This window comes from Geotrypetes seraphini, chromosome 10 (assembly GCF_902459505.1).
Source record: "Geotrypetes seraphini chromosome 10, aGeoSer1.1, whole genome shotgun sequence".
NCBI classification, from domain to species: domain Eukaryota; kingdom Metazoa; phylum Chordata; class Amphibia; order Gymnophiona; family Dermophiidae; genus Geotrypetes; species Geotrypetes seraphini.
The window spans coordinates 97,429,821-97,457,650 of NC_047093.1; the positions used below are offsets into that span (position 1 = coordinate 97,429,821).

The 27,830-nt window shown below is 41.1% G+C and overlaps 1 protein-coding gene across 6 annotated transcripts in view; it reads left to right on the forward strand.

Annotated features, from left to right (window-relative positions):
- The window catches only part of ABCA2 (ATP binding cassette subfamily A member 2), a 602,913-nt gene that overhangs the window by 384,545 nt on the left and 190,538 nt on the right, over positions 1 to 27,830 (forward strand). For all 6 annotated transcript variants that reach the window (XM_033959797.1, XM_033959792.1, XM_033959793.1 and 3 more), the window contains 6 exons: positions 10,623 to 10,827; positions 17,712 to 17,876; positions 17,974 to 18,154; positions 19,401 to 19,613; positions 21,486 to 21,682; positions 25,620 to 25,802. In XM_033959797.1, the coding sequence (XP_033815688.1) occupies positions 10,623 to 10,827; positions 17,712 to 17,876; positions 17,974 to 18,154; positions 19,401 to 19,613; positions 21,486 to 21,682; positions 25,620 to 25,802 (1,144 nt within the window). The remainder of the gene's footprint in view (positions 1 to 10,622; positions 10,828 to 17,711; positions 17,877 to 17,973; positions 18,155 to 19,400; positions 19,614 to 21,485; positions 21,683 to 25,619; positions 25,803 to 27,830) is intronic.

The window sequence follows — 27,830 nt, forward strand, 5'->3', positions numbered from 1 at the left end:
AGAACAGAACGCAAAGGCAACAAGAGTCTATCGCGGAGCCTGGGATGGGCTCCGTGATAGACTCGCATTGCCTTTGTGAACTACTGGTCGATTGCGATCGACCTTTTGGGCACCCCTTCTGTAGAGTTATCTGGTGTGGAGAGGTAGATCTGGGAGTCATCGGCATAGAGGTGATATTGAAAACCATGGAAGGAGATCAGTGTACCAAGAGAGTGGGTATATATGGAGAAGCGGAGAGGGCCCAGGATGGAGCCTTGAGATAAATAGTGTGATGTTAGCGGAGGAGGATTCACTGTAACATACACTGAAATTAAGATGGGAGAGATAGGAAGAAAACCAGGAGCGAACAGAACCCTGTAATCCCAGCAAGTGTCAAAGGCAGCAGGCAGATCGAGAAGGATGAGGATAGAGTAGAGGATATGGACAGGAACAAATCGTTAGAGACTTTAGCAAGGGCAGTTTCCATAGAATGGACATGTCGAAAGCCCAATTGGGTCGAGAATATCATGAGAAGAAAGGAAGTCCAGACAACGGCGGTGAACAGCACGTTCAAGTAGTTTGAATAGGAAGGGGAGGAGGGAGATGGGACGATAGTTGGAGGGGGATGCAGGGTCTAGTGAGGGTTTTTTGAGAAGTGTAACTACAGCATGTTTAAAGACACCATCCATTTTTGTCCAGGTCACTGTCCACCTTTTGCCAGCTTTCTCCACTCCCATGGCACACGCCCCCCCCCCCTCCCTTTTCTCTATCCTCTCCATCTAGCTCCAGACCCCTCCCAAGGCATGCACCACCCTATCCAACTTGCTTCAGCACCCCCGCCCCCCTCCCCCATGCAATATACAACCACATCCATCGCTTCCCATGGCATACATACCTCATCTACCTTTTATCAGGTACCCAGCCATCTTTTATTCACACACACACACCCTAACCTGCACCTACTCTATCCACCTTTTTCCAGCCCCCCCCCCCACTGCATACACACTCCATTCACATTTATTCTAGGCCCCCTATCCCTTCCCTAGTCCCTGCACACATACCACTCCAGCACAGCAAGAGGAGGATCTGGGCAGCCATACACTGGTCTCCTTCTTCCTCCTCTGCTGTCCTGAGCCCTGCTGTTCCTTTGAGGTGCTAGGGCCTCCATACAGCCTTGCAGCTTACAGGATCCGCCAAGAACCAAGGTTGTAGAGAAGGCAGACATAACTCAATATGTGACTGTACAATTCCTCCTTCACCACACTGGAGTGGTGTCTGTGCAAGGAGAGAAGCATCCATAAACTGAACATCTGTTCTGCGCTGCACCACAAAAGCAGACTGCACAGACCGGACAAACATACGTTAACGCATGTAGTTTGGGCAATAAAATTCTGGAATTGGAAACAGAAATGAGAAATGCTGACCTAGATGTGGTGGCGATAACAGAAACCTGGTTCTCGGAGTCCCATGGATGGGATATGGCTATACCAGGATATAATTTGCTCCGCTGAGACAGAGAAGGCAAAACCGGAGGAGGGGTAGCACTATACATCAGAGAGGACGTCAAGTATACGGGGGAATCCCTCTGGGTGAACCTTGCTAGGGGCAATGACAAATGCCTGTATCTTGGTGTTGTGTACAGACCTCCAAAACAACAAGACAACATTATCTATTAATCGAAGACATCGAGAACATCACTCTGCGTGGAGACACTGTGCTGTTGGGGGGACTTCAATATGCCTGATGTAGACTAGAACAAACTTACCGCTATGATCAGCGGCAGCAGAAGGTTACTAGCCTCCATATAGGGAGCATGCCTCAAACAGATGGTATTGGAGCCCACCAGGGATCAGGCGATTCTGGACCTGTTACTCACCAATGGAGACAGTGTCACAGAGGTTTCGGTAGGAGATGCTTTAGCCTTCAGTGACCAGAACATGGTGTGGTTTCACCTCAGGAAGGGAGTCACAAGGACAAATACATCGACAAAGGTCCTTAAATTTAAGGGAGTTAAATTCCAGAGCATGGGAGATTTTGTCTATGAGGTGCTGCAAAACCAGGACACGACGGACGATGTGGAAGTACTGTGGTCGGCTGTGAAATCTACCCTGCAAGAAGCAACCAACCTCTACATACAAACCGTGAGTAAAAGACGGAGAAATAATAGACCCCCAGTGACTCTCCGCAGCGATCTTGGAACTAGTAAAGCAGAAGAAAAGAGCATTTGTATCCTACAAACAATCACAACAACCGGAAACTAAAGAAGCCTATCTGGTGAAATCTAGAACTGTTAAAACAGCAGTCAGGGAAGCCAAACTCCGGATGGAAGAAAATATAGCTAGGCATGTTAAAAAAGGGAATAAATCATTTTTCAGGTAAGTTAGCGACAGAAAAAAGAACACAGATGGAATTGTGCGCCTCAGGAAACCTGATGGTAACTATATAGAGTCGGACTCGGATAAAGCCAAACTACTCAATGGCTACTTCTGCTCGGTCTTTATCTGTGAGGCACCAGGATGCGAACCGAAGATGCAGTCAAGGGAGTGCTTGGAGGACCCGTTCCGGGACTTTAAAGTTACCGCGAGCAGCGTCTACCATGAGATATCGAGGCTAAAAGTGAACAAAGCCATGGGACCGGATAATCTACACCCCAGTGTACTTCGGGAATTGAGAGATGTCCTGGCAGAGCCATTAGCTGCACTTTTCAATCTTTCCCTAAACAAGGGAAAAGTCCCCTTGGACTGGAAAATTGCTAACGTCATTCTGCTCCACAAAAAGGGATGCAGGTCAGAGGCTGAAAATTACAGACCTGTGAGTCTCATTATCAATAGTGTGTAAACTTATGGAGATGTTGATTAAAAACAGATTAGATATGATTCTGGATGATGAGAGGCTGAGGGATCCTCACCAGCATGAATTTACGAAGAGAAGGTCTTGTCAATCCAATCTGATAAGCTTCTTTGACTGGATAACGAAACAACTAGATAGGGGAGAGTCCCTGGATATAGTGTATTTAGACTTCAGTAAAGCCTTTGATAGTGTCCCACACCGTAGATTATTGAACAAAATGAATACAATGGGACTAGGAGAAACATTGGCTGTATGGGTTAAAGACTGGCTCATTGGTAGACTTCAGAGGGTGGTGGTAAACGGTACTCCCTCAGAAACGTCGGAAGTGACCAGTGGATTGCCGCAAGGACTTTGAGGTAAGATTACATTATTTGCCGATGACGCTAAGCTATGCAACGTAGTGGACAGCGCAACTGTGCCCGACACTATGAGGCAGGACCTACTTTTACTGGAAAAATGGTCAAATACTTGGCAACTGAGTTTTAACATCAAAAAGTGTAAGGTTATGCACCTTGGTAGTGGTAACCCCTGCAAAACATACATCCTCAATGGTGAAACCTTAACAAGAACTGTCGCAGAACAGGACCTGGGTGTAATCATTAGTGAAGATTTGAAGACTACCAATCAAGTGGAGAAAGCTTCAACCAAGGCTAGACAAATGCTGGGTTGCATCCGAAGTTTTGTCAGCCGAAAGCCTGAAGTTATAATGCTGTTGTACAGGTCCATGGTGAGACCTCATCTGGAGTACTGTGTTCAGTATTGGAGGCCACATTATCAAAAGGATGTGAAGAGAATGGAATTGGTTCAGCGAATGGCCACTAAGATGGTCTCAGGACTCAAGGATCTCCCATATGAAGAACGTCTAAGCAGGCTGCAGTTATATTCTCTCAAGGAACGCAGAGAGAGGGAAGACATGATAGAGACGTTCAAATATCTTACAGGCCGTGCTGAGGTGGAGGAAGATATCTTTTTTCCTCACAGGTCCCACGGCAACAAGAGGGCATCCACTCAAACTCAAGGGTGGGAGACTTCATGGCGATATCAGGAAGTACTTCTTCACAAAAGGGTGGTTGATCGTTGGAATGGTCTTCCATTTCAGGTAGTCGAAGCCAGCAACGTGCTCGACTTCAAGAGACGATGGGATAAATATGTGGGTTCGCTCTGGGGAAATGCATAGGGGAGGGATCTTTTAGGGGGAGGGTTCTTTGAGTGGGTAGACTTGTTGGGCCGTCAGCCCTTTTCTGCTGTCATACTCTATGTATCTATGAGGGAAAGGCAGAATTCTACACAGTCTGGAGCAAATGTTTCCTTTAGTTCTACCAGAACAGTTCAGAAATTCTCCCTGCTTGAATATTGCTGTCTTCTCTTTTTTGGTTTTCCTCTTATCTCTTAACCTTTCATAGGACAAAGAGGTATGCTTTTGCATGCTTCTAGCTTAACTCTTCTCTTTTTGATGGCAACTCTTGACCTAGTTTGAAAAATATGTGTCAGTTGAGTACAACAGTTTCTAGTTAATAAAGGTACTGATCAATTTCTTTGACTGGGTGACCAGAGAATTGAATAGAGAATGTGCATTAGATGTGGTGTATTTAGATTTTAGCAAAAAAAGTGACAGGCTGGGTCAGGAACTGGTTGAGTGGAAGGCGACAGAGGGTATTGAGCAATGGAGATTGCTCTGAGGAAAGCGATGTTACTAGTGGTGTGCCTCAAGGTTCTGTTCTTGGACCTGTTCTTTTTAACATTTTTATAAATATGATATTGCAGAAGGGTTGTCGGGTAAGATTTGCTTCTTTGCGGATGATACCAAAATCTGCAATAGAATAGGCACACAGGATGGTGTGAATAACATGAAGAAAGACCTGGCAAAACTTGAAGAATGGTCTGAAATTTGGCAGCTAAAATTTAATGCTAAGAAATGCAAGGTCATGCATTTGGGCTGCAAAAACCCGAAGGAACGGTACTTATGTGCACAACGGAAGAGCGGGACTTGGGTGTGACTGTATGTGATGATCATAAGGTGGCCAAACAGGTTGAAAAGGTGATGGTGAAAGCTAGAAGGATGCTAGGATGCATAGGGAGAGGTATGGCCAGTAGGAAAAAGGAGGTATTGATGCCTCTATATAAGACTCTGGTGGGACCTCATTTAGAATATAAAAAGGATGGAGTCGGTCCAGAGGAAGCCTACTAAAATGGTGTGTGGTCTTTGTGATAAGGTATATGGGGACAGACTTAAATCTGTATACTGTGGAGGAAAGGCGGGAGAGGGGAAATATGATAGAGACGTTTAAATACCTACGTGATATAAATGTGCATGAGTTGAGTCTTTTTCATTTGAAAGGAAACTCTGCAATGAGAGGGCAAAGGATGAAGTTAAGAGGTGATAGGCTCCGGAGTAATCTGAGGAAATACTTTTACACAGAAAGGGTGGTAGATGCATGGAACCGTCTCCCGGAAGAGGTGGTAGAAATAAAGACTGTGTCTGAATTCAAGAGGGCCTGGGATAAGCACGTGAGATCTCTCAGAGAGAGAAAGAGATAATGGTTAGTTTGGATGTGCAGGCTAGGTTGGCCATTTGGCCTTTATCTGCGGTCATGTTTCTATATCTTCAGCATTAGAATGAAGACCTAATCTTGAGGGACACTGCTTAATCATTTGTAAAACATTTTTATTTGACTTTATTGCCATTACTTTTACCTTTGATTCAATATAGTCTAGAATCCAGAGTTATACTGGATGTCTACATGCTTTAAGAGAGATAATAATCTTGAGAAATTTAAATCTTTTCTTAAGACATTCCTTTTTAAAGAGGCTTTTCAAGGATAAATGTCCTTTTAAAGATTTTTTTTTAAAAATTATTTTTTACGAGTCCACTTGTATTGGACTTATTTATTTTTAACCCCTCCCTTTTGTTTATACCTTTATATCTTACTTTTCTTTAACCATTGTAGTTCTACCTTTTCTTCCCACTCTTACCCGTTTGTCTAGTGTAGTATGTTATAGTTTTTTTTAGTATGTTTTTTTGTTAAAGTTATGTTAATTTGTATTAATTGTTTTACCCTATTTTAAAATGTATAACCACCTTGAAATAAATTGATAAGGTGGTATATCAAATTTTTATTAAACTTGAAACTTGATGTTTTAATGATACCAATATTTAAAAAACCCAACTTAGATCTGACTAAACCCCTAAATTACCATTTTATTTCAAACCTGCCATTTTTTTGAAACATTTCTTGCTGTTTTTCTACAATGAAATATGCACATCCTTGGATCAAAAAAAATCTAATGTTGTATTCTCAATAGATTTCTTATTGGCTTTTGATCTTATCAAATGTAATTTTCTCCAGTATTTATCTACTATAGATATATCTGGAAATGTTCTATAGTAATATTTTTTCTAGCTCTCTTATTGCCCCTATGAACTGTCTATCAACAAAGTTCTTTCAAAGAAGTTTTTCAATGAATTCGCAACGTTTTTTATAACCCAGCACTACTTTTCTTTGGGCACTCGTTCGTTCCTTTTAACGCTGTTTATCATAACACCGTATCTACCACGGACCCCTGAAGAAGGCGTGTTGTCCGAAACACGGACCATGTCGGGTCCCTGGTTTGGTAATAAGGTTGTATATACCATTAAAGTTTGAAATAAACAGTGCCTGCATGTTGTACATAGTCTGCAGTTGTTTTTGTTTTTTTTGCTTTTAAACTATCTGCACCAGACTATGTTTTCAATTTACTCATTCCCTATGTTCCCATCCATACCCTCTGGTCCTTTCAAAGTTTATTTTTACAACATCCTCCTCCATCATGCCTGCATCTGGATGTGGTTACTTGTGAGATGTTAAATTTCTGAAAAGTTACACATGTTCTTATAGAATGCTGCCTCAGTGTGCCTAACTTGAGTGCCAGCATTTACACCAGGTTTCAGCAGGTGCAAACCTGGTGTCAAAAGTTAATTGAGGGGATCGTCGCCAAGCGTGATTCTATAAAGGGCACATGTCCTTTGTAGAATTGTGCTGAGCACTTGTTTTTGAGCACCATTTATAGAATTCCCCCTATCGCATAACAGCAGTATACTGTCTGGACCTGAGAATGAAGTTTTGGTCTCTAAAAGCTAATCAAAAAATGTTTGTTTATTATTTCTTCATATACTGCCTAATCCAGCGGTGGGCAACAAGGGCTGCAATCCAGTCAGGTTTGTAGGAGCTCCCCAATGAATATGCATGATATCCATTTGCATACAATGGGAGGCAATGCATGCAAATAGATCTCATGCATATTCATTGGGGAAATCCTGAAAACCCGACTATATTGCGTCCCTCGTTGCCCACCCCTAGCCTAAAAATGTATCACTTTATCTTGTTTGTTTTATTTTTATTTGTTAAATTGTATTTGTTAATTTGTAATGTACGTGATTAGAATATGTCCATTTTTGAAATTTTGCATCTGCAGTCTTTATATTTTGCACAGTACAGAGATACATGCATCACCGTTTCCCTTTCTCTCGTGTTGCACTATATGCAGAATCTGGCTTCCTAGGGAGTTCATTTTAATTTCTGTCTACATATTTCTGTTGTTTGTGGTTATTTATGCTATATTTTTGTGAGGGTCTAGTTGCGTTCTGCATGTGTAGTGGGCATGAATTCTTTTGACACTAAGGGCTCCTTTTACAAAGGTGCGTTAGGGCCTTAACACGCGGAATAGCGCGCGCTAAAATGCCACACGTGCTAGCTCTTCTTGAGCAGGCGGTAGTTTTTCGGCTAGCGCATGCTAACCTGGTGTGTGCACTAAAAACGCTAGCGCACCTTCGTAAAAGGAGCCCTAAATGTCTATGTAGGATTAATTTGTACTAATCTGGCTTGTTTAGTTTACCAGTAGGTGTATTGAAGATGTTCTAGTGCCCACTGCAATGTTTACAATGCTGCTGCTACTACTACTATTTATCATTTCTATAGTACTGCCTTTTTCTAGGTAGATCTTGTTGAATGACTCATGGAATTTAGTGCTATGTAGTGTGGTAGAATTGCTCTATAACAGGGGGTGTCCAACCTTTTGCTTCCATGGGCCGCATTGGCCGAAAAAAATGTTTCTGGGGCTGTGCAAACGCTGCAGCAAGACAGAGGAGGGAGTCGGCAAGACGGTAAACACCCGAGGGCAGCAGAAGAAAACACTGCATCGCCCTCGACCGGGGCTGCACAAAATACTTCACGGGGCTGCATGCAGCCCTCAGGCTGCAGGTTGGACACCCCTGCTCTATAACATTTGTAAGGTTTTGTATTACTTCTCAGTATGCCTGGTACTTGATTTTAGATCTGGGCTTAGATCATGCCTTGCTCAGTAGTACCTCAAGGCAAGTTACATTCAAGTAGAGTGGGTATATTCCTGTTTCTGGAGCTTATATCTGAGGCAAAGGAAGGTTAAGTGACTTGCCCAAGATCTCAAGGCATGGCAGTAGGATTTGTACCCTGGTTTCTCTGGTTTTCAGCCCACTGTTCTAATCATGAAGTACAGTTAATACAGTGCTCAAGCCCCTGCACTCTGGAATGTTCTCCCATCTGACATTTAACTTGAAGAATCCCTCGATAAATTTAAGAGCAAACTTAAAACATTTTTATTCAGGGATGCATATCAAATATGAGATAGGACCATATCCCCTGCCAACTCCACTTAAGTTCAGTGATGAATGAGAACCACTTTTAAGAAGCGACACCCCCTCCCTTGGTTTTCCCCTCCCTCTCTTACCTTCCTCTTACATTTTTTTTAACTTCAATGTATTTATCTTTGCTCCTACCACAGTACCTCTCGTACCAAACTTGTCCTGTCTCGTCAGTCATCTATGTTAGATTTATGAACTGTCCCCCTTTCTTTTAAAATTGTACCTTAATTTTAGTATTGTAAACCGACCAGATACTCGCTGATGGTTGGTATATCAAATATAGAATAAACTTGGAAACTTGGTCCTGCCTGTCACAACACGCAAATGCTAGTATTATAGTCATTTGCATGTGTAAGTGAACGCATACGTATATAAATGAGTAGTTTCTAGCTAAGTGATATTATGTAAGTACATGCCTAGATGTAATGGTATGTGCTTTGCAGATGGGCATTCTCAAAGGAAGAGTTTGGGTGAAATATAGGCAGGGTGCATACGTACATGGGTAGATTATGAAATCTTTCAATTTGCCTAAGTGTGATCTCATGCAGACTGGGCACAATCATTTACAACAGCTTTATGGCTGATGTAATTATTCATGCCTTTAATATAGGCATGCTTTTAGGATTCTATAAAGAAAACTAGGTGCCTACTAGAATAGGCTTCAAATAGGTACTTAACTAGCACCTATATCTAAGTGCCCACTTCTCTCTTTATGGGTACAACACTCCACTCAACTCCCCACCGCCTCCTGAAGACATTGGTTTCCCTGAAACAGGCGCCACAGAGATGGTAAACATGGTCTAACTCAATCCCCATGTTCACTCCTTTCTGCTGATAACACTGGAACCCTAATGTTTACAGGGAAAGGGAGAAGGGATACAGAATGCAGCCATGCAGGAGGATATGAGGAAGTGGAAATTCAATCAGATCCAGCATGGGTGCTACTAGTGTTTCATGGGGCAACCAGAATTTTTACTGGCACAAGCATATTAGCAGGCTGAGAACCTGGGGAAGAGGGTTTGATTCCCACCACAGCTTCTTGTGGCTCTGAGTAAATCACTTAACCCTATGTTGCCTCCAGTAGAAAAACTTAGATTGTGATCCCACTAGGGACAGAGACAGTGCCTGCATATAATAAATGTAAAGCAATTTGGTTGTAACACAGAAAACAGGTATATTAGATCCATGATCCTTTACCCTTATTCACCTTTCATGTAAAACCAGGCTTTCTTTCATCACAAGCTATCGTCAAAAATTGTAGTTCTAAATATCTAATAGGAAAAATAATATAGAAGGTCCTATACACTTTGGGGACAAATATAAACATAAATTGACCTAGAAAACTAAGCTGGAGTCAGCTGGAATGGAAGCAGTCAGTCTTGTTTTGGAAGTCAGAGTAGATAGTTCATATGATGACCAACATGTGTTTACTTGAGCTCAAATTCAAAAATGCTTTCAGGTGGCATTTAAAGATATATTGCTGGTTGTTTTTCTTTATACTGCTCTACCCAAGGAATCCTTTGAGTTATAACAAGCGCCATAGGGTGCAGTATATTCTTAAGTGGGAGTGAAGGGAAGACAGTAGGAGGGTTAATGCAGAGTAGATGAAATTTTTATTTAGCTTTTGAGACCAAACCCAGCAGATCCCTTAGATGTTTAATGGAACCTCTTTCCAGTGGAAAGGGTGAAGAAGAAAGTGATCCCCAGATTGAGGGGTGGCATGCAGAACTGCAAGGAATATCTGGTTGGACAAGCAGGAAGTATGCAAGAAGGACTGTAAAGGGAGATGAGAGCAAATAGGAAGGTGCTAGACCATAGATACATTTAAAAGTAAAGACCAGCATATGAGTTTGATAGTGGCCAATGAAACAGGAATTCAGTGTAGAGCTTTTGACAGAAGAGAATTGCAGGCGTAATGGACAAGAAAGGAAGATGCATCCCAGAATTCTGCAAGATCTGAAAGGGTGAAGGGAAGAGTTTGAAAGTAACCTAAGTGAGGAAAGTACAAGTCATGTTCAATGGGCATTGAAAATGAGAGAACAGATTTTCCTAAATGTGGTAATTGTGTGTGTTTGATCTTTTGAGGTCTGTAGGGAACCCCTTGGCCTATGTTTGACCCTTCCTTTCTCTTCTCCAGTCTCTCATGTCTACTACAGCTTTTGGGTTAGGCTCCAAGTACTTCGCGCTGTATGAGGTGGCTGGTGTGGGAATTCAGTGGCATACCTTCAGTCAGTCGCCCGTGGAGGGAGATGACTTCAATCTTATGTTATCAATGATGATGCTCATCATCGACACCATTGTGTATGGCATTCTGACATGGTACATCGAGGCAGTGCATCCAGGTAACTTGGACATCTCTTCCAGCTGACATAACTGAGTGTGCAGGGACATGGCTTGTATACACATATTATTCTACCAGTGAATATTATTTTTTGTCCTCTGGGGACCTCTTAAGTGGGGTTTGCAAACATATAGGTGGTCACCTTAGGTGGAATCATTGTCTACAGTTGTAAAAACTGCCACTGAAGTAGGCAGTGATGTATGGAATCATGTTGGGAATATGAACAATCAAATTAGATGTACAGTTTCCCATTTTTCTCAATGGTTGCTTTTTTGAATTTATAATCAGAATGTAAGACATTGATGATACAGAAAAAATTCAAGAGAAAAAAAGTAAATAAACAATTTTAAGTTCACATTTAGAATTCTCAAGCCTGCATCATGGAATACACACTAGCCTAAACAGCAGCTAAAAGGCTCTACCAGCAGAAAAAAAATTTAAATACAGTAAAACCTTGGATTGCAAGTAACTTGGTTTGCAAGCGTTTTGCAAGACAAGCAAAACATTTTATTAAATTTTAACTTGATATACAAGCAATGTCTTGCAATACAAGTACATACAGTATACACATCACAACTGAGCCGATGGTTCTTCTCTGTCTGACACTGTAAGAGTGCAGTGACTGTTCTAAATGAGCGAGGTCTTGCAATACAAGTACGTATAGTATTTTGTATTAAAATTTGTGGGTTGTGGAACGAATCGTCTGAGTTTCCATTATTTCCTATGGGGAAATTTGCTTTGATATACGAGTGCTTTGGATTACAAGCATGCTTCTGGAACGAATTATGCTCACAAACCAAGGTTTTACTGTATTTCCAATCTTACTTTCTGCCTTCTAAAATAAAATCATCACAATATAGCTCTCTCAACTAAAATATTCTTCGACTGCAATAGATCAACAAACATATAACTATTATTCCCTAATATGACAAGAGATTTAGGAGGAAAACTTAAAAGATCTAGTTCCCAAGGCCAAAACTATAGGTTTTAAATCCAAGAAGACTATTCAACACAGTTGAGTAGGTCTGGTCACATCAGAGAACATATCGATCAATTGTCACAAAAGAGGTACATTCTTCTTTGTAAAATACTAAACTAATCTAAATTAACTAAACCTTAAGTTTATATACCGCATCATCTCTAAGAATAAGCTTTTACTGAATCTCTTTCTGAAAAGTAATGATCAATGTTGAATGAATTTCAATAGTATATTGAGAAAAATTCTAAAAAGTGTGATATATCTAAACAAGGAGCAGTTGCAATGTCCAGAGCACCTTCCTCGTTATTCACTTGTCTGGAACCCTTTGGAATATAATAAAGATTATCTATAGTGAAATTAGCCTCTTGTGAACATAATAAAATTTTTCAAATATTTTTTTAACAGTTCCAAGGGAGCCAGAGAGCTAGTCTTAGGAAAATTTAAAAAAAACATACCCCCATTTTAACCACCTCCCTAATTGTTTGTCTGTCTTGTCTGCTTAGATTGTAAGCTCTTTCAAGCAGGGACTATCTCCTTGGTGACTTTGAGCAGCACTGCATACGTCTGGTAGCGCTCTAGAAATAATTAATAGCAGCAGTAGGAACATCATGCTGGGACAGTGCTGGGAGCTGCACATGTAGTTTTTGAGCCTGATTTTATTTTAGCAATATACAGGGCTTTTTGCCTTAAAAAGACAAGTGCTCACAAAGGGTCAGATAAGGGCGAGTCCAGATATTTTTCTCTTCCTCGCCTCATTCTCCTCCTGCTGTGTCCAAGCATCATATGGTGTCCTTTAGGGAGTAGGCATCCCTCCGGCCGGCCTTCTTGTTAAATGTATGGGAGGGGGAGAGGTTCGAGGGGGGTGCCGGCAAGAGGGAGTGGGCATCCCTCCTGCCGCGAACAGTGTGTGTGTGTATGGGGGTGGGGGCTGTGGGAGGGAATGGGCATCCCTCCTGCCGGGGATATTGGGGGGATTCCAGCAGGAGAGATGGGCATTCCTCCTGCCGGGGATTGTTTAGGGTTTTGCGGCAATAGGGTGTGGGCATCCCTCTTGCCAGGGATTGTTTAGGGGTTTGCGGCAGGAGGAATTGGGCATCCCTCCTGCTATGGACAGTGTGGAGGGTTCACGGGTGGCGGTGGGAGGGAGTGGGCATCCCTCCTTCCAGCCAACTTGCGGTGCAGTTCCCAGCCAACTTGCGGTGCAGTTCCCTGCCACCACTGTGGCCACTCAGCTGATCACAGGAGGGAGATTTCTTTGCCGCAATCAGTTGAGTGGCCATGTCTATTTGAAATATAGGCCAACATTATGCTGGCTTACATTTCAGGCACCTATTGCGGCCCTAGGGAGATGCCTAAGCTTGCTTAAGGCTACTTCTGGGTGAAATTATGCCAAGTCCAGCCTTGGGCGAACTTAAGCAGCCCTAGGCGCCCCCCTGCACCCACAACAGATGCCTACAGTGTAGGTGGCCTATCTCTAGTTGTTGGGTTGTTGTTTTTTTAAATGAGCATCCCGATTGACTGGTTAGACAGCAGTAGGACGCCTAGTGCCGCCTACAATCGGGACGCCATTTATAGAATATGGCCCAAAATGTCATCAATAAAACAAATCCAACAAATCAAATTCTGGGTGAATTGAGACTGATACATCCAATCTTCTTCAAAAATTGCCATAAAAAATTAGCTATCGTCGGGCAAATGAGTCTCTCATCACGACCCCTGAACATTGTTGGAAAAATCTGTCCTCAAACAAAAAATCATTTTTACCCATAGAAATTGAACTTCCTGGATAAGTCATGTTGTAAATAGTGTGTCAGTTAGGCCCTTTTGAACTTTTTCCTTTAATCAGTCACTATGATTTGATTGAAAGATAACTGCCACAGTGCTTGCTTTTCCTGTTACCTAAACTCTTGGAAAACTTCCTCTGCAAGGATTACTTTCTGTAGTAATAATTTTAACTAGATACTCACTAGATACAGCTGTCCTTTGGAAATGGCTGTTAAAAAAGGTCTAAACTGAGACTTCCTGTGCTTCTTAGCAGTGCTTTATACTGATTCTATAGCAATTCTAAAATAGCTCCTTTAAAAAAAACAGAAGCATTGCAAGGGGGGAGGTGCGGACTTCCCTGGGTATATCCCATAAGGCAGTGTTTCTCAACCTTTTCAAGCCAAGTACCCCCTAAGCCTAACAAATACCAACTGAGTACACCCTGCCAAACTTCGCCCCAAATCCACCCAAACTCCTCCACTGACTCCACCCCCATAATAATAATACTAATTGTAATGCAATTTCTTCCATCCATTTTTAATATACACACAATATAATCTTATTAATACATAATGGTAACCACTGTACAGTGAGAAAATGTTAATTATCATTTATATTCGGGGGGTTTCAAAGATGTCAAGGCAGATGACTTTAAAATATGCAATGTCACCTCAGTAACAATGATAGAAAAATAGACAGAGTGCAAAATATAGACAGCAGATATAAATTCTCAAAATTGACACATTTTGATCACTAAATTGAAAATAAAATCATTTTTCTTACCTTTGTTGTCTGGTGATTTCATGAGTCTCTGGTTGCACTTCCTTCTGACTGTGCATCTAATCTTTCTTTCTTTCTCATGCTTCCTCTCCTCCAGACCTCATTCCAGTCCCCAACCAACATCTCTCTCATTCTTCTATTTCCCATGCATCTCTACCTCACTCCTCTCTATGCCCAATTTTTCTCTTCCTTTCCCCTTGTGCATCTCTTTCCCTCTCACTCATACACTCAAGCCAACAATTGTCCCTTTCTATTCTCTCCCTCCTTCCTATGTCCCAAGTTAGTGCCCCCTTCCTCCATCCTTCCTATGTCCCGGGTTCCTATGTTCCTCCTTCCTGTGTCCTCCTCACGGACTTCCAGCCTTTGTCCCTTCCTCCCCTGAAGCCGCACCAAAGCCTGCCTACCCCCAAGCTGACCTGCCGCTGATTCCTCCTCCCCCCCAGTCCGCCGCCACCACAAGCCCGCTCCATTTAATTACCTCCTGCTGCTGCCGTAACTCCAGGAAGGGCCAGGCGCATTCAGCGATTGTACGCTGCTGGTCCACAAGCCTTCACCCCAACATCAATTCTGACGTCGGAGAGAAGGTCCAGGCCCGGATCTTCTCTCCAACGTCAAAATTTACATCGGGGGGGAAGGCTTGTGGGCCAGCTGTGTGCAATCACTGCACGCCCCTAGCTCTTCCCTTCCTGGAGTTGTGGCAGCAGTGGGGGGGAGGGTAATTAAATGGACTGAGCGGGCAGGCAGCAAGTGGTGGGTGGGCGGCGGTCAGTCCGCGTACCCCCTAAGGTACGCATACCGCAGGTTGAGAAACCCTATCATAAGGGAGTACTCCCAGGACCGGCATCCTCTCCTTCCATCAGCGGCAGCCCCAGCCACAATCTTCACAACGCTCTGCTGGCGTCAGGCCTTCCTCTGTACTGGGTCCTGTCTTTGTGGGAGCTGGAAGTAGGTGAGACCAGCAGAGAGGAAAGCTTGACGCCAGCCAGAGCAGCAAGTTGTGAAGGCTTCCAACAATGGAAGGCAATTTTTCAGCAGTGGAGGGGGGGGATGACAGAAAAAGAGACAGAGAGAGAGAGAGAGCATTAACCATCCAGGGGGATGGAAGGAAGAGAGGAGAAGGAAGACCAGGGAAGGAAGAGGAGAGAGAGATTCCAGAACATAAGGAAGGAAGGGAAGGAGGGAGGGAAAGGAAGGATTGGATATGCCAGATCATGGAGAGGGAGGGTTAGGGAGATATGGTAGATGCCAGATCATGGGATGGAGTGGGGTAGAAAGAAAGAAGGAAGGAAGGAAAGAAGAGAGAGATGCCAGAGCATGTGGGAGGTGGTGGAGACAGGAGAGCGAAAAATGAAGAGGGGTGAAGCTGAAATGAATCATATATAAAGGAGAGAAGGGGCACAAACTAAATGGAAGGGGGGAGGGGTAGACAGTTTATTGTAACCCCTCCCTCTTTGAATATCAATTCTCACTTACTTCACCTTCTGTAGTCAGGTTACCCTACAAGTCAAAGTGAGAATTTTTCTAAAAAGAGGAAAAAGTTAGCATAAAATATATTTCACCCTAAATAAAAGATACTGGGTGAACAATAAGTAAAACCTTTTAAACAAATACTGATTTTAAAAGTTTTTGTTAATTTATTTATACAAATCTAATAAAATGTATATATCGATACAGCTTTAAAATAAGTTTCCAAATAAAACCTTTCTCAAAGAATTTAGTTCTTTGTAATAAATTTTTCTCACAGGATCCAGGTGTTCTTCCTTTTTTTTTTCTGCAGGGTCATTGGGTACCAGCGCTTCTTTCTAGGAGATTCAGCTTCAACAAATGGTGTACCTACTCCCTAGCTTAAAAAAAAATCCAAATGAAGCAAAACCCTATATCCCTATTTGATGACAAAAAAATAATAAACACTGTGATCACTAGCTACCCCCCAAAAATCAAAGGATAATTGAAATTTCCCTAAAAACTAATCCCACCTATTATTTTTATTAAACCAAGGTTTAATTAAAAATCAATATAATTCCTTTATGATATCCAATAAATATCCAATTTTCAATATCCAGCAAATATCCAATAAATATCTAATATCCAATATCTTTGAAACCCAATTTTCCAGAGACAACATATAACAAACACCTGTCTCTGTGCCACAAATCAACTCAACTACTCACTTCCTGGAGAGAGCTGTGCTATGCAGAGTTCCAAAAGTGACACGTACAGCTGAAAATTCTTAAACCAACAGGAATATCTTTTTTTAATTTATAACCTTGGTTACATTATGGAAGGGACATAGAAAGAGGAAAGATGCCATATGAAAAGGACAGAGAAAAAGAGTAGACAGTGAATGGAAGGGGTAGAGAAAGGGTGAATAGTGAATGGAAAGAGTAGAGAAATTGGGTAGAAAGTGAATGAAAGGGATAGAGAAAGAGGGCGGACAATGGATGGAAGGAGTAGAGAAAGAGGGCAGACAGCGAATGGAAGGGGTAGAGAAAGTGGGCGAACAATGGATTGAAGGGGCTGAGAAAAAGGCAGGACAGAAAAAGAGTGAAGAGAAGATGAGGAACGCAGAAACCAGAGATGGGAAAAAAATAGAAAAAACATAATTTTTGTTTCTTTAGAATAAAGTAGTATTGTAGCTGTATTGATAAACATTTATAAATAGAAGATGAAAATAAGGTAATCTTTTTAATGGAATAATTTTAATATGCTAATTCAGTAAAAGCGAAACAATGTAACAGATACAAAAACTTCACATGAATGTTACTTGGTATTGAATAGGTATAATACATTACTGGACCACCCTGTACAGCGCTGAATACTTCTAGCAGTGCTATAGAAATTCTAAGTAGCAGTAGTACAGTGCTCCCCTGCAAATTTGCGTTTGGCGGTTCGTGGTCCCGGTCATTCGCTGTATTTTCTGACCACGAATGACCGGGTAGGAGAGGGCAGCTGGAGCGCCGGCGAGTGAAGGAAATCACTCACTGTATGCTCCGACCACCTCTTCCTATACTAAAGTCAGGCCTTACCAATCAGGAGCTGCGTGTCAAAGCAGCTCCTGATTGGTGAGGCCCGACTTTAGTACAGGAAGAGGCGGTCGGAGCATACAGCGAGTGATTTCCTTCACTCGCCGGCACTCCGACTGCCCTCTCCTGTCCCCTCTGTCTAAAAACCATATTTGCGATTTTTCAAAATTCACAGGGGTTCCTGGAACGTAACCCCCGCAAATTTTGGGGCAGTACTGTACATAGTAACAAACACCCGGTCAAATGATTTCACCTGCAGAAATGACTCTGAGCATTGTCCTCATGCCATCTGTGAAATTCCAGTAGTTCCCATGTGATCTCCTAGTTTTTTCTTTCCAGGGATGTATGGTCTTCCTCGGCCTTGGTATTTTCCATTCCAGAAATCCTACTGGTTAGGAAGTGGGCGAATTGAAACATGGGAGTGGTCTTGGCCTTGGTCTAGGGCCACTCGCCTTAGCATCATGGAGGAAGATCAAGCCTGTGCCATGGAGAGCAGGCGACTAGGTAAGGGAGCAGAGGAGGCTGAGGCTCTTGGAAAGTAAATTAATTCTCTTGTTCATTTTAAATTGGAGTTATTTTCTTTTATTTGTACTCCTTACAGAAGAAACTCGTGGGATAGAAGAAGATCCAAGCCATCTGCCCTTAGTTGTGTGCATTGACAAATTGACAAAGGTCTACAAAATGGGCAAGAAGCTGGCACTAAACAAGTTGAACCTCAACCTCCATGAAAACCAAGTAGTGTCTTTCCTAGGCCACAATGGAGCAGGCAAAACTACCACCATGTGAGTTGGCCTAAGATTATGTCTTCCAAATCCTGACCCATATCCTGCTTAACTTAAAAAATGAGGATGTTTAAAGTATTTGTGTAGGGGAAGAGATTGTTCTATGAAGTAAATGTACAACACACATCCAAAATGACAAAGCTGGTTGGTACATCCAATCAGTAAAACTTAATTATGTTTTAAAGGTTGCATCCATTAACAGGAAGAATTGAGTGTGGGGCATAATTTTCAGGCTACTGTTAGCATTTTGTTATTTTATCATTTATGTGCTATTTGAGCACAGGTTCCATTTTACGCAGTGAGACCTAGTTACTACTCACATCCAACAAGCTGCTAAAACCTTCAGTATCAACAAAATTTGCCCCTTCCTCTCTGAGCACATTATGCAGACCCTTGTCCATGCTTTTGTAACTTCACACTTAGGTTATTGCAATCTACTTCTAACTGGTCTCCCGCAGTGTCTCCTCTCCCCCTTGCAATCTTTCCAAAACTCTGCTGCACGACTTATCTTTTACCAACCTTGCTACTCTCATGTCACCCCTCTCCTTAAGTCACTTTACTGGCTCCCTATCCACCATCGCATACAGTTCAAGCTCCTATTGCTGACCTACAAGTGTGTTCATTCTGCTGCCCCTCAATATCTTGCCTCTCTTCTCTCTCCTTATCTGCTGCCCCTCAATATCTTGCCTCTCTTCTCTCTCCTTATACACCTCCCATAGAACTCCATTCCTCAGATAAGCCGCTCTTAGCTTTACCCTTCTCCTCCACTGCCAATTTCAGACTTTGTTCCTTTCATCTAGCTGCCCCCTATGCCTGGAATAAATTTCCTTTTGGTCCACCAAGCCCCTTCCCTTCCCTTTGTTTAAAAGCAGACTGAAAACCCACCTTTTTTATATAACCTTCAATCTTAAACCCTACTCCTCTGCCCTCCAACCCAGCCAGCTGATTAACTGTTCCCCTTATCTGTGTCCATGACACCCTGTTTGTCTGTCTTGGCTGTTGAGATTGTAAGCTCTTTCGAGCAGGGACTGTTTTTTTCTTCTGTGTGACTCTGTACAGCACTGCATACGTCTGGTAGCACTATGGAAATAATTAATAGTAGTAGTAGTAAAATATCACGTGTTAATGGTAGCTCACATTGATAACTTCCCTCTTAAAGTCCAATTTAAATTCAAGTAGTAATAGAAAATCACCTCCTGATCAGTTTCTTTAACTAATTTAAGGAACTTTCTTGACTTCTTTCCAGGTCAATACTGACAGGCCTTTTTCCTCCCACCTCTGGCTCTGCCACCATCTATGGCCATGACATTCGGACAGAGATGAATGAAATCCGGAAGAATCTGGGCATGTGTCCTCAACACAATGTACTTTTTGACCAATTGACTGTGGAGGAGCATCTTTGGTTCTATTCGCAACTCAAAGGCATGGCAGAGGATGAGATTCGCAAGGAGATGGACAAGTAGGAATCTCATGTAGCATTTTATTAACAGCTCAACATCTGGCAGTATGCACCAGAAGCTGGCATTATATGCTAATCTAATTGAAGTGAAATTGATGAATGTGTGCAATGCAAAGAGATGCAGGGTGATGCATTTTGGGAGTAGAAATCTGAGGGAAAGTGGAAAGCTGATATGCACAGATGGGGAGAGGGACCTTAGGGTGATAGTGTTTGAGGATCTGAAGGCGACAAACGTGACTAGGCAGTTGCTGTAACCCTATAGACAGAAGGATGCTAGGCTATAGAGAGAGAGTCGTAACCAGCAGAAGAGAGGAGGTTTTGATGCCCCTGTACAGGTCATTGGTGAGGCCCCACTTGGAGTATTGTGTTCAGTTTTGGAGGCCATATCTGGCCAAGGATAAAAGAAGACTTGAAGCAGTCCAGAGGAAGGAGATGAAAATGGTAGTGAGTTTGCATCAAAAGACGTATGAGAAGAGACTGGAAGACCTGAATATGTGTGCTCTAAAGGAGAGGAGGAACAGGGGAGATACGATACAGATGTTTAAATACTTGAAAGGGACAGGGGAGATATGATACAGATGTTTAAATACTTGAAAGGTATTAATACAGAACCAGATCTTTTCCAGAGAAGGGAACATAGTAAAACTAGAGGGCATAAATTGAGGTTGTGGGGTGGTAGACTTAGGAGTAATGCTAGGAAATTATTTTTCACGGAAAGGGTGGTAAATGCATGGAATGCCCTCCTGAGGGAGGAGGTGGAGAGGAAAACAGTGTTGGAATTCAAAAAAAGCATGGGATGAACACAGAGGATCTCTAACTAGAAGATGGATGGTACAGATTGAAGAACTAAGGCCAGTACTGGGTAGACTTACACGGTCGGTGTCCCATATATGGAAATTCAATTTAGGATGAGCTGGGGGGGGGGGGGCTGGGTAAACTTTTACGGTCTGTATCTCACAAACAATGAGATGGTTTGGATAAGCTGGAGTGATCTTCAACGGCAAAACTAGTAGTTGGTACCTAAGGATACCAGGTGGACTTTGCATTCTATGGCCCAGAAATATCAAAGAAAAAATGCAATCTAATTTAATCATGAATTTATAAAGCATGTAAATATTGGACAGACTGGCTAGACTGTTCAGGTCTTTATTTGCTGTCATTTACTATGTCACTATGAAAGGAGGTCTGGGAGGTCATTGTATTTAAGTGCTATTATTGAACCCATTTTATAAAAGCAACATATGTTCCTATGCATCTTTATAAAACTGGCTTCCCAAAGCTGTCACAAAGTTACACCTGCTTTTAGGAAGGTTTAATTATCTGCATGTATGAGCTAACAGAAATTGGCACATATATGTATATTTTATAACATATGCACATAAAGGCTAAGTGTCCCATCCCCTTTCTGTGGTGTGCTAGCTAGCCATTTCTTCTTGCTTTTATAATTGCTTTTATAATTATGGTTTACAGTTCCAGGGGTTATGATCAATGACGTGTGTGTGTGTGTCCCTCTAGTGCAAAGGTTCTCAACCCAGTCCTTGGGACACACCAAGCCAGTGCATGAGAGAAATTTATATGCACTACCTCTATTATATGCAGATCTATCGCATGCATATTCACTGTATCTATTCTAAAAACCCAATTGGCTTGGTGCATTCTGAGGATTGCCACTGTCGTTTTGATGTTTTGTTTTGTTTTGATTTTTTTTTTTTTTTTAGAATGGCTATAGCCTATTGTATTGAATTGCATGGCCATCACTGAGACTGCATTTTTTCCATCCAAGATAGCACGAATTACCCACTGTTTATTGTGAGCATTCTGCTGTTTCTCAAATGTCCAATTTATGTTGGAAATGGCTTGTCCTTGTTTCAGAATGATTGAAGACTTGGAGTTGTCCAACAAGCGTCACTCGTTGGTGCAGACCCTGTCTGGGGGGATGAAGCGGAAGCTGTCTGTGGCCATTGCATTTGTGGGAGGGTCACGGGCAGTGATACTGGATGAACCCACTGCTGGTGTGGATCCTTATGCACGAAGGGCCATCTGGGATCTGATCCTGAAATACAAACCAGGTGAAAAAAAGCCACTGCAATCTCTGGCTAAGCAGAAGGGGAAAAAAACTTGATGTGAAAGGACAATTCTATAACTTGGCACCTAATGTTAGGTGAAATGCACATGCATATGTTGTAGAATAATAGTACTTAATACATCAGAGGCACCAATAATTAGCAATTATACTCATAAGTACTAGGCTGTTTTCTAAAATGTGTTCTCCAAGGTCACTTTGGGATGTAAATGTGAGAGGGATGTGCATGTGTGGACATATCGTCAAGCATGACAAATTTAGGCATGCCAACTTACACAAGCCATTGACCTGTCATAAGAGGATAGGTCTATATTTTGGCAATTGATTGTGGCTTTGTGTTTGTATTCTGTAACTGCTTAGCTGCATCCCGAAGCCATTATAGAATTGGCACTAAGCATGCCTCATTGTGGCACCTTTGTCTTGGTGCCAGGTTATAGAATTACCCCATTAGATTGAGGTCAGAAACCGTTAAAGACTGGTCTAAAAGTGTAGGGAGAGCAACTGATAGAAACTTACTTACCTCTTTCTGCAGCCAGGAACAAGAATCTGACTCAGTCTGTGCTAACTTCAGAAAAGGAAAGGGTCAACTTCAGCCTGTGCTAGTATCAGATTTCCCCACTATCCACATAGTGCCGAGGTAGTCTGGGAGAATATTCAGTAGCACCCTCTGGGTTATTATCCAGATAAAGTGCTTTTCAATATTGACCCTAATAACTTTTAAATCTCATAAGGTACATTTTCTTTAAGCAGTTTTCAAAATGAAAAGTACTTATATAAAGTTTGTGGATGAAAAATACCCAGTATTGTAAATAATAATAGCAGCAGGGATTCATTCATACCACAATGACAAAAAGAACTATTGACAAAATCATAGAAAAAAACGGAGAAAAAATAAACCTCAATTGTGGGCTGCCGGGACTACACAAGTGCCCTAAGCCCCCCACATCATCACAGGTTTATAAAAAAACTCCGTACAAATATAAATCACTCTCATACATTGAAATATAATCTCGAAAAATTTTTTCAAAAAAGAGATACTTTCAGTATTTTCAGAATATTCAGTAATTTCAATGACAACGTTCAGAAATGTCCTATAAGATAGTAATTAAATCCCAAACTCACTACACTATAGCAATCAGCTCAGCTGTAAGTAATTCAAAACGGTTAAGTTGCGTAGCTTGTAAGACCCGAGTATCAATATCTCTAAGAAAATATATCAATCATCTGGAGATGAAACACTTTAGTCCCGACAGAAAAGGCTTTCTGTTTCGCCTGAAAGCAGGCTACTTCAAGGGATCCATATTATATAGTTTAATTCCACGCTTCTTAGCAACACGACAAAAAGCTGGCTTCTCTCAAAATGATCCAATGCAAAATATAGACTTGTCTGAATAAAATATAAGACAATTGATCTTAACTGTACTCTCAGACACCTGAATGGCAAATCATTGAAGATTTCAAATGCCAATATTACAGGTGAAGGTATCAATCATCGAGTACCAGTTTTTTAATGAAAGTGCTCAAAATAATGACTTATCTTTAAAGTTGTAGAAGTGCTCAAAACCCTATGGGGACCCGTTTCACCATTAGGCTTCTTCAGGGGTCAGAATTCTAAAATACATAAATAAATAAAAGTTAATGACTAAAATTGTCTTATATAGTTTTAAATAAATAAATAAATAAATGAAAGGACTTAACACTGTGTATGAAATTTAAGCATTTGAGCATTTAACCGTACGTGCAAAAACTGTGTGCTATGTGCAAAATTCTAACAAGTTTTAACAAGTTTTAAAAGAGTTTAAAAAGAAATCCAGACAGAGTACTTACTGAGATGTATGCTCGGGTTAACGAGACAAAAATGGCGATAGCGCCCGAAAGACGCCAGCGCATGCGCTTTTAAAGGGGCTAATTCCTACACTAGAACGCGCATGTGTGAAAATTTAAAGTGTCATTCAAGTATCAAAATTGTTACTTTTTCAAAGTTAAAAGTTGTTACTACATCAAATGAACACCGTCCAATCCACTGTGTTGTTCAAGCCATTGGGAGTCAAAGATTGAAGTCGGTAAATCCAGCGGATTTCTTTCCTTAATAAACGTTTCTTTCTATCTCCCCCTCTAATGTTGTGTTCTTCTTTGTCAATGCAAAAACATTTTAATTCCTCAAATTTATGATTGAAGTTAAAATGTATGTAGGCATGACAACCAGACAATTTAAAACCAGAATCACAGAACATAAATCCAACTTAAAACATAAGAAAATGACAGCCCCGATCGTGGAACATTGTGTTAACTTCAATCATAAATTTGAGGAATTAAAATGTTTTTGCATTGACAAAGAAGAACACAACATTAGAGGGGGAGATAGAAAGAAACGTTTATTAAGGAAAGAAATCCGCTGGATTTACCGACTTCAATCTTTGACTCCCAATGGCTTGAACAACACAGTGGATTGGACGGTGTTCATTTGATGTAGTAACAACTTTTAACTTTGAAAAAGTAACAATTTTGATACTTGAATGACACTTTAAATTTTCACACATGCGCGTTCTAGTGTAGGAATTAGCCCCTTTAAAAGCGCATGCGCTGGCGTCTTTCGGGCGCTATCGCCATTTTTGTCTCGTTAACCCGAGCATACATCTCAGTAAGTACTCTGTCTGGATTTCTTTTTAAACTCTTTTAAAACTTGTTAAAACTTGTTAGAATTTTGCACATAGCACACAGTTTTTGCACGTACGGTTAAATGCTCAAATGCTTAAATTTCATACACAGTGTTAAGTCCTTTCATTTATTTATTTATTTATTTATTTAAAACTATATAAGACAATTTTAGTCATTAACTTTTATTTATTTATGTATTTTAGAATTCTGACCCCTGAAGAAGCCTAATGGTGAAACGGGTCCCCATAGGGTTTTGAGCACTTCTACAACTTTAAAGATAAGTCATTATTTTGAGCACTTTCATTAAAAAACTGGTACTCGATGATTGATACCTTCACCTGTAATATTGGCATTTGAAATCTTCAATGATTTGCCATTCAGGTGTCTGAGAGTACAGTTAAGATCAATTGTCTTATATTTTATTCAGACAAGTCTATATTTTGCATTGGATCGTTTTGATACTTTAAGACTTGTTTTCATTGTCTTTTGGTTTGAATATTCATATTTCTCTCAAAATGAACCATTTTGAGAGAAGCCAGCTTTTTGTCGTGTTGCTAAGAAACGTGGAAGTAACCTACATAATATGGATCCCCTGAAGTAGCTTGCTTTCAGGCGAAACAGAAAGCCTTTTCTGTCTGGACTAAAGTGTTTCATCTCCAGATGAGTGATATATTTTCTTAGAGATATTGATACTCGGGTCTTACAAGCTACGCAACTTAACCGTTTTGAATTACTTACAGCTAAGCTGATTGTTATAGTGTTGTGAGTTTGGGATTTAATTACTATCTTATAGGACATTTCTGAACGTTGTCATTGAAATTACTGAATATCCTGAAAATACTGAAAGTATCTCTTTTTTGAAAAAATTTTTTGAGATTATATTTCAATGTATGAGAGTGATTTATATTTGTACGGAGTTTTTTTTTATAAACCTGTGATGATGTGTGGGGCTTAGGGCACTTGTGTAGTCCCGGCAGCCCACAATTGAGGTTTATTTTTTCTCCGTTTTTTTCTATGATTTTGTCAATAGTTCTTTTTGTCATTGTGGTATGAATGAATCCCTGCTGCTATTATTATTTACAATACGTTTATAATTATATTTTGTTTTTGATTGAATACGATTGTACCTCTACTATATTTAGTTGAAAAATACCCAGGGCAGGCAGGGTGAAAATGGCCCTCCACATCCCTGACATGGAAGGAGGGGGATCAATCTTATTCTGGAATTCTTCTGACCCTTTTCACATTTTCTCATGGTAATCCAGGAAGAACCATCCTACTCTCCACACATCACATGGATGAGGCTGATCTCCTGGGAGACCGTATTGCCATCATCTCTCATGGCAAGCTGAAGTGCTGTGGCTCTCCCCTTTTCCTGAAGAGCACCTATGGAGATGGCTATAAACTGACAGTCGTCAAGAAACAGTCTGACACCAGAAATGGGCCAGGTTGGTATCCATGTGCTGGCAACAGTAGCTGTGTGAGATAAGACAAGACCACTAGCCTACACTGGCACTGACAGTCTTAAGATAAAATTAACTCCCCCTCCTAATGTGCATCAGTTGGAAAATCAAATCAATGTGTATTGCTGAAACAAGGCTGCCCTGTGAACTTCTAAAAGCTAAGTTACTCAGCATTTCATTTTCTGCTCTCTTCACTGGTTTTCAGCATTATATCTGCTTAATTTCTCTTCTCCTCCCTGTTTCTTACTAAAAAAAAATATAAAAAAGCACAAAAAAATAAATCCTTCTCTTTCCTCTGTTAAATCTTATTTCCTCTTCCTGCATTTTTGTTTAAAATACTGTGTTTTAGGTGGTATAGAGCCTATATTTCTGGTGCCTGTGGCTCAGGGTGACTAAAGTAGGGAAAATCCTGTTATAAATCCTGTGTTTTAGGGTAGCACTGATAGAACCTGCATTTTTGTTTAAAATACTGTGTTTTAGGTGGTATAGAGCCTATATTTCTGACTCACTAGTTTTTAGCCATTGTGTCTGATTAGGTGGAGAAGGGAGGGGCTCTGTTTTACTTCTAAGGTTAATTGCATTATCTTTGGGACATTGCTGAAACAAGGCTGCCCTGTGAACTTCTAAAAGCTAAGTTACTCAGCATTTCATATTCTACTCTTTTCACTGGTTTTCAGCATTATATCTGCTTAATTTCTCTTCTCCTCCCTGTTTCTTACTAAAAAAAATATAAAAAAGCACAAAAAAATAAATCCTTCTCTTTCCTCTGTTAAATCTTATTTCCTCTTCCTGCATTTTTGTTTAAAATACTGTGTTTTAGGTGGTATAGAGCCTATATTTCTGGTGCCTGTGGCTCAGGGTGACTAAAGTAGGGAAAATCCTGTTATAAATCCTGTGTTTTCGGGTAGCACTGATAGAACCTGCATTTTTGTTTAAAATACTGTGTTTTAGGTGGTATAGAGCCTATATTTCTGATCACTTCACAACCAATCAAGTCACTTCACAACCAATCAAGATGACCTTTATTCTATGCAATCACTGTGGTGCTTTAATTCCAAGACATACTATTTGGAGGCTTAAGGCTTGCCCCATCTGTCTTCAACTTGCCAGTATTAAGGAGGAGCTCTGCAAACTTAAACAGGAATTGAATACAATTAAAGCAGCTTCCATCACTCCACAAAATCATACTAACTTACCACCTCTACCTCAAAGAATAAAACAGCCCAGGAATAAATGGGTCACAGTAGGCTCAGGAAGACTGCGACATGTAACACAGAAACATCCACCTTCACTAATATTACCTCTACAGAATTCCTTCGCTCCACTAGTGCACTGCGATACTCAGGAAAACAGAAGGGAGGTGGGACTGGAACCAATGAAGGAAACTCAAGAGAACAAGAGCACCCTAAGTACAAATAAAAAAGCCAAAAACAGAAAACTATTACTGTTGGGGGATTCCATCATCAGAGGCATTAACCTTGGAACACAGGGCGAGGAGACCAAAATAGTGAAATGTCTTCCAGGATCCTCAGCTACCAGGAGTTCCAGGCAAATACTGACTATAATTAAGGAAGAAACTAAGGATTTTAACACTGATGTTGTTATCCATCTGGGAACAAATGACCTGGCCAACAACTCCACACTTGCAGCACAGAAAGCTTTTCGGGAGCTTGGTGAGGGCGTGAAACCTTTTGTAAAGACTTTAGCTTTTTCTGAAATACTGCCTGCATATGGAAAGGAGAGCAAAGAGTGAAAAACACAGAGGACTTTAATAGATGGCTCAGAGCCTGGTGTCATCAAGAAGGCTTCAGGTACATAGGAGGATGGGGAAATACATGGAAGGACAAGAAGCTATATTGCACTGATGGGCTACATATTACTACAGCAGGAAAAAGAAACCTTGCAGAGAAATTTAGACAATATTTTTCTAGGCATTTAAACTAGAAGGTGGGGGTGGTGTATATACGAAGGACAATTATAGAGATCACCCCCGGCAAAAGAAAAGATGTGATA